The sequence below is a fragment of the Coffea eugenioides genome, chromosome 11, assembly GCF_003713205.1.
Source record: "Coffea eugenioides isolate CCC68of chromosome 11, Ceug_1.0, whole genome shotgun sequence".
NCBI classification, from domain to species: Eukaryota; Viridiplantae; Streptophyta; class Magnoliopsida; order Gentianales; family Rubiaceae; genus Coffea; species Coffea eugenioides.
This window is the reverse complement of record NC_040045.1, coordinates 45,286,094-45,293,886: the sequence shown is the minus strand read 5'-3', so window position 1 is coordinate 45,293,886 and position 7,793 is coordinate 45,286,094. Positions and strand designations below refer to the sequence as shown.

Sequence of the window (7,793 nt, the reverse complement as noted above, 5' to 3'; positions counted from 1 at the left end):
TTGAAAGAGGAGAATCTAATTTGTCCAATGGGAAGCCCATAACTGGCTGCAGCACTCAGGCTCTGTAATCTGTCTGGGTTGCAACACCAAAAAATCAACATCTACAAAATTTGTTCTCTCTCTCTCTTTCATGTAACAACTATACATCATACAAAATTTGTTCTCTCTTTCTCTTTCATGTAACAACTATACATCTCATACAAAATTTGCACCGACGGATATTGGTACAAGCGGAAGGAGTTTGCATTCCTTAACCATGAACTCTCGAATTTGAAATTCATGGGAATGAAAAGAACAATGCTAGGAGAACTTCTCCGCAAAAAATCCGATCCGACTCAAATAGGATTAGTCGCAGACCACAAAATAAATGCGAATACCTCTGAGTTATACCAAAAAATATATATATATACAGAATTTGCACAATGCGCGGAGCACGTTTTGGAAAATTCTCTACGCAATTGATCTCGACGACTCTTATTTTTATCTTTCCCTAACCAAAAAAAAAAAAAAGAAAGAAAGACAAAGATATAGAGAAAGACGATTAATTTTTCATCGTGATTGAACGCGGGTACTGAATTGCGGCTGCCGACTACCACAAGGCGGCTGCTGGACACATTATGGGCCCTCTTCTCAAATAGTGGGTTAAATATGGTCCCTGTTTCTGTTTCCATTGGACGACGACTTTGAAAACTCTGAAAGGGCAGTCATATAGCTCAGGACCAGAAAAACCGAATCCACGAAAGGGCCCATGTTATTTTGAGTCTCCTCCTCCTCAGTCCAGACCTGTGGTCGACCGTAGTCGCGTGACATACAAGTATGGTGCAACCAAGTTGACGTTCAACGTTATTGACCGACCGACCCCACACGCCATTCTGGTTTCTACTATCCTTTTCAGTTTTGTTTACTGAGCAAGCTTTCTTTTCTTGGGTGACGTCTTCAAAGATTGGACGCTCGATTTTAGAACTTTGACAACTCACTTTCAAAAGCATTATTGACATTTGTTTCGTACAGAAGATTTTTCGAAAAAAAGTTTCGTACAGAAGATCACCTTCAGTCTCGCTTTCAGGCGAACAAAAAAATTGACAAAAGAGGGCTCTGTCCTTGTAGTAATTTTGACAAAATGCTTCTACAGCGTCATCGGGCCAACGGACAATCCGCTGCCCACCTTTCCTCCAAAGAGTTCTACCCTCCCCACGGACTAAAAACCCATCCCAGGTTGCTCCGTTCGGAAGTCTGACATGAGTTTTTACTATGTACAGACTCAAACAGTAATATTCAAAGGATTAAAAAAATTTAAGTTGTTTGGATTGAGGATTACTTGAAATGCTTTTTCAATTTAAGATGTTTGGATTGGTGTAACGCTTGCTTCTATGATATCATAACATATGAGATAATATGTTGATTGAGAAAATAATATTTAAAATATGTATTTATGATGTAATATTAGTTTTTTTTTTATAAAAAAAAATTGCCTACACATCTGAATCGATATCAATAAAATAATAGAACAAATAAATAAAAGAAAATGCAGTTCCATAAACTGCTGGAAAATGAGGTATTCGTAAAATAATCAAACGGTTTGTTTGGACAGCAGATTATTTGGTCAAATATATTTACTGACATCACCATTATAATTTTCAATACAGTTTTTTATCTTCCTAATTACCTTTTTATCTCACATACATCACATCACAAAAAGTATTACAGTAATTATTTCAAATAATATTTCAAAATATGCTGCCATCTTTATAATTTAAATATCAAAATATTTTCTCTTTTAAAAGGAGATGGATAGTAGTTCTCTATTTACTTATTTAACGATTCAAACTCGTAATCTAACCATTATTGTTATAGGTTAAGTATGTTGTCACTAGAGTGTCACTGAATGCCCATTTCAACAGCATTGCTACTCGCTGCCTTTCTATTAACGGATTGTCTGCTTGAGTCTTCGTCACCTCATGGGCTGTGTCTGCGGCTGTGGGATTTTATACGATAACGTCTGAGAATTTGTCTTGAGGCCGGCCTTGTCGACGTGGTCCCTACATTTGTTCCAATTGGCCTCCAATTTTGTAATGAACGAACACTGCAAATATTTCAAAGTAATCCCTCAGATTTTAATCTCTTTTAGTTAGAAAGATCTTTTCTCCCTTTCTTGAAAAAGATAATTTTCCTGTCCTGCTCATGTTTTCCGAAGTACGTTTGGTCATTTTATTTGAGGGAAAGAATACATTGAATTTTCGTTTTAGCCTGAAAATTTCATTTGGCCGTATCATATTTATGAATTTGGGACAAAAGGTGGCAAATATGTGGAGGACATTGAATTATATTAAACATTAGGGACTCAAAAGGAATTTTGAAAACCCTTCTGATGGTATCATCGGAGGCCTACGGCATTGACCATCTTCAAAGCGTCCGAAAATATCCGCACCACATTAGTAATATATTACAAATCCAAATGAAATTTAAGATCAGCTTCTCTGCAACTTCAACTTGCTTCTTTCTCAATCTCCACGTGAATTCCTAGCGTTGAGTTTCTTGACAAATGGTCTTGTCTTAAAACTTAACTGCGTCCCAATCTTTCTCATCCCTGAAGTGAACACCCTATCAGGAATATTTTCCTTTTAACTTCTTCTGAAGCCACGGATGGCTTCTCCATTGTTATTAATTATGCTAGTAATATTCTCCTCCAACATAATCAGGTCTTTGTCTGATCCAAGAGCAACAGAGGCAGCTCTGGTATGCACCAACAAGACATCATCACAATCTGATCGCCAAGTTTATGTAGCAAGTTTTCTAGCGGCCATGGATGCAATCTCACCCCTGGTTGCAAGACAAGGCTATGGAGGTGTAGTCAATGGGACTGGTAATAATACAGTTTATGCTTTTGGTGAGTGCATGAAAGATTTGTCCCAGACTGATTGTAATCTTTGTTTTGCACAGTGCAAGACACAGATTCTTAGGTGCCTCCCTTTCCAGAGGCTGACTCGTGGAGGCAGGCTTTTCTATGATGGATGTTATTTGAGGTATGATGATTATATGTTCTTCAATGAGAGTTTGGATGCAGAGGATAAGACTGTTTGCGGGGTGAATGATTTTGGTGGGAATCAGAGTTTGTTTAAAGCTAATGTTGCACAACTGGTGAGGAATATGAGTGTGGAGGCGCCTAAAACTGATGGTTTCTTTAAAGGATTTGTGAATAGAGGGAACTTGACAGTTTATGGATTGGCTCAGTGTTGGGAGTTTGTTAATGGGACTTCTTGCGAAAAATGTTTGAATGATTCTGTCTCTAGGATTGGTTCTTGTCCTCCTAAGGATGAAGGGAGAGTGTTAAATGCTGGTTGTTATCTCAGGTACTCAACGAAGAAGTTCTATGACAATTCCTCAACCACTGCTCCTTCCGGAAATGGAGGTGATTTTTCTCTTAATTTAATATCTTATTTTGCAAGAAGTTACATTGAATATCTGCAAACATGTCACTTAATTGATTCGATGAGATGAGCTCTCCCCTTCACCATCTCACAGCACCTCTCTGCATTGGGTAAATGATTTCCTGCATAAGTCAGATGGAGGAGAGTTTCATGTATACCTTATGGAGCGTACACATTGTGTCTTTATCAGAGGATGTTTGTTTGTGAAATTGACCATAGTCGTGCTCAGTTTTCTTTAGGTTATTCATATTGTGGACCATGAAATTGGAGTACTAATACAGGTTGATTTTGATAGGAGGATCTCGCCGAGTGGCTATTATTCTTGCTGCAACATTTTCTGCTATTGCTTTTTTGCTAATATTAGCATTCATCTCATTCTTTGCAAGGAAGAGAGTTATGAAACAGAAAAGAGGTACTAAAGTCCTGAAATTTACTTGTCTTTTATTTTTGGTGTTAACTGAAGCCTGAGATTTAACATAAACTGCTCTCATGTTGTAGAAAAGAAGCAACTAGGTGCTCTTTTGCAGACGGTTAACAAGTCCAGGCTCAACATTTCTTATGAAACACTCGAGAGGGCAACAGACTACTTTAACAATGCCAATAAATTGGGTCAAGGTGGATCTGGTTCTGTTTACAAAGTAATTTTCTTTTCATAGCATCTCTCCTAATAATGCCTCTATCCTTCAATGATAAACTAAGCAAATTTTGGCATGATTAACAATTTTAACAGAAATACCGGGGTTTTTTTTTTTTGCCCCCAAAGGTAGAACAATAAATAATGCCCCTTATGAAGCAAAATGTTTTTATATCCTTATCTGATGTGTTTTTGTGTTCCCTACAGGGTGTTCTGCCAAATGGTCAGGCTGTTGCCATAAAGAGATTGTTCTTCAACACAACTCAATGGGTAGATCATTTCTTTAACGAGGTCAATCTGATAAGCGGCATTCAGCACAAGAATTTAGTGCAGCTGCTCGGTTGTAGCATCACAGGGCCGGAGAGCCTCCTTGTGTACGAGTATGTGCCAAATGGGAGTCTTCATGATCATATATTTGGTTGGTAACTTACGCTAAACTCCACTGATAATTGTCTTTGTAGCCCTCATTTTGTATTGACTGATTGCATCTGCTTGCTTTAGTTAAGAAGAATGTTCAGCCACTGAGCTGGGAGGATAGGTACAAAATTATACTAGGTACAGCTGAGGGCCTGGCATTTCTTCATGAAGAATCAAAGTTGAGGATTATACACAGAGACATAAAATTGAGCAACATTCTTGTAGACGAGTCATTCACACCAAAAATAGCTGATTTTGGTCTTGCTAGATTATTCCCAGAAGACAAGACTCATATCAGTACTGCCATTGCTGGTACACTGTAAGTAAAGCGCCTTCCTTTTGTTGATTTTGATTCTCTTCCCTTTTGCTTTGGCTTGCTGAGTCGCTTACAAACTCAAATTGCTCGCTGTCATGGATGAATGACCTTTTTATTCAACTCCTCACTTGCAGTGGCTACATGGCTCCGGAGTATGTAGTTCGTGGGAAGTTGACTGAGAAAGCAGATGTTTATAGTTTTGGAGTTCTTGTCATAGAAGTAATTTGTGGAAAAAGAAACAATAATGCTATCTCTCAGAATTCATTTTCTGTCCTGCAAAAGGTAGTCTTGGGACATACAAGTTTTCCTTAACAACTAACTGCAAGCATGATAAATTCTGGCCATACCGATGAGTCTGACACATATATATATATGTATATATTTTTTACAGGCATGGAAGCTGTACGGAACAGGAAAACTAGGCGAAGCAGTGGAACCATCACTGCAGGGTAATTTCATAATAGAGGAGGCATCCAGACTGCTACAAATAGGCCTGCTTTGTGTACAGGCATCTGCAGAACTCCGACCGTCCATGTCTGTTGTTGTGAAAATGCTGAACAATAAGCATGAGATTGCTCAGCCAACTCAGCCACCATTTATCAACTCTAGCAGTTCAGATATCAGCCCCTTAAATCGCTCTGGCACTCCCTACTTTCAGTCTGATTCATATACACAATCATCTGGGAATGACATGACAGATAGTTTCATTGAGGCCAGATGAAGAAAGATGGAACCAGAATTTTTTTGAGTCGCGACTAAACTTCATCGTAAATGCAGCATCCTCTATTCATCGACCGGAAATCTCATTCGACGGATCAGCCTGGTTCTCTAAATATCCACCAGAGTAAAGATTATGGCTGATCAAGTAGGATGATAGGCGCCGCGATCATTTGACTGATACACTTTCCATTTGGATTGTAACTTCTTGGAATTCTTTTTTTTTTTTTTTTTCTTCTGTTGGGGGTCTTTTAGAGTATTCTATAGCCATGTGATATATGTAACAAACATAACACGATGCGATTGAAACATGTACAAAGAAATGTTCCAAAAATTACAAGAACTCATTCTTCAAACGGGTCTTAATATTTTTGAATGGGATCCCTGCCCCAGCAGTCTGCCAGTTCTAATTGCAATGTACCACAATTGAACATTATCTTCGGTACACCACATTAATGGCTCAATTTAAACAACCAACCCCTCACTAAAACCCCAACGATGATTTCAACTTTTAGGGAACCCCACTCCTCCATCATAATTTTTGTTTGGGGGTGGAGGCGGGAGTTAAGTTAAAATAACAAGTTCAATGCTTTGAAACGGTGGCATCCTCGTAAAGCTGCGCTAATGACAATTTCTCTTTTTTTTTTTTTGGTTCACATAAAATAACACCCAAAGATTAAAAAAAAAAAAAAATGCAAAGAATGAAGGTTCGTGGGAGTCCGCGTCATGAATGATACGCCATCATGCACCGCGTCTCTATCGTTTCCGGAAAAAAAAAAAAAAAAAAAAAAAAAAAAAAGGAGCACCGCGTTTGTTATAGTAACAACCTTTCTGTTGCTTCTGTTTTCTGGCTTTAGCCGTTTACCACAGGGAGAGGCCGAATTGGTTGACTTGGAAATCCGGGGGGGTGCGTGCCTTCGCGACGAATAAATGAATGAATAAATGCTGTAGGAAGAAAAGTCACTATTGTATATTAGTAGTAACTAGTACAGGTCCATGCGGTCCCGGTTAAAATGCCCGGTTGACAAAGTCAATAATGAATTTAACTCCCGTCGCGGCCGGTCCCCCCATGTGTACTTGATGATATCATTGACTACTTACTTGTCTGAAGGCGGTCACAAGTTCCGTTTTGATCAAATTATTTGTCCTTGGGGTGTATTAATTGTATATGAATTGGAACCATGTGTAAGTAAATAAATTATAGATAAGGAAATAAATAGTTAGCGCAAGTTACTGAGCGATGTAAAAGGAAAATTTAAAATTATTATTTTATTTCAAAAGAGAGTAGTGAAATCAAAAGCATGTACAATTGTTAAGGATAAAAGGACGGGTAACAGGATAATGACTTAATTAATTAATGCTACAGGCAGAACTCTAAAAAATTTAGTCGCTTTTCAATAATCTAAGCACACGACAGTACAACTGTACCATTTTGGACTAATACGGCGTTGAATCAAAGTCCCCCACAGCCTAAAGTGTGTGTCCAGGGAATCTTGTCAATTACTCCACAAAGTCCAGAATTGGAAGACTTTGAAAAATCGATCCAACTGCCAGACTTTAGTACTCTACAGGGCTGCTGGTTCACTTGCGTCGTAGTCCAGTATTTTGACCTTAATGAATGAAGAAAATCTAAAGTGTACGTGTTTCTTTAATCGAAAGAGAATAAGAAAGAAAAAAAAGAAACGTTAATTTGATTTACTAAAATTGCAGATTTTTTAAAAAGGCTATGAACACCATCAACGCGTAATCGAAGCTAGACTTTTAGGATCTTTTTTTTTGGGCCTAACTTTTAGGGTTTTTAGTAGTATTACCACTCTGCTGCAACTCCTGGGACTCGATATGTCAAAGTTGCTATCATGCTAATGCTGGAAAGAGTTGCATGTGGTCAGGTTTACACTCTCTGGAATATCCCTATTAGTCAATTTTCCAGTTCACTTCACCGACTTCCGCTTAACAATTCCATGTTGATTCTAATAAAGAAAAGGAAGCGGCTGCCAGCTTTAAATCGAGGATTCTCAACTACATTATTTCAGCATAATAAAGCCCGGAGTCAAGGTAGAAAGTCTTTCCCCCAAAAAAAAAAAAACTGCAAAATTCTCTTCATCTTCAATCTCATCTACGATGTAAATAGAACCTTCAATTGTTAAACTTTGATATATATATATATATATATATATATATATATATATATATATAAAGATAGAGTAGATTGAAATGTTCATCCAACTAAACCTTAAGCTAATTTGAGGAAAAAGCACATTAGCTATTTGTCCCTCTTAAC

General features: G+C 37.9%; 1 protein-coding gene across 2 annotated transcripts; it reads left to right on the top strand.

The window, feature by feature from the left end:
- Positions 1 to 2,509: 2,509 nt before the first annotated feature.
- On the top strand, positions 2,510 to 5,843 carry LOC113753617 (cysteine-rich receptor-like protein kinase 3). 2 transcript variants are annotated; one of them, XM_027297816.1, is made up of 8 exons: positions 2,808 to 2,863; positions 2,941 to 3,409; positions 3,724 to 3,840; positions 3,927 to 4,066; positions 4,270 to 4,480; positions 4,564 to 4,798; positions 4,930 to 5,077; positions 5,187 to 5,843. In XM_027297816.1, exons 1-8 carry the CDS (start codon positions 2,855 to 2,857, stop codon positions 5,514 to 5,516), a joined length of 1,659 nt encoding a protein of 552 aa, XP_027153617.1. In that variant the 5' UTR covers positions 2,808 to 2,854; the 3' UTR covers positions 5,517 to 5,843. The 2 variants fall into 2 exon arrangements, with proteins under 2 accessions (XP_027153616.1, XP_027153617.1); XM_027297815.1 differs by having other exon boundaries at positions 2,510 to 3,409.
- Positions 5,844 to 7,793: the final 1,950 nt, after the last annotated feature.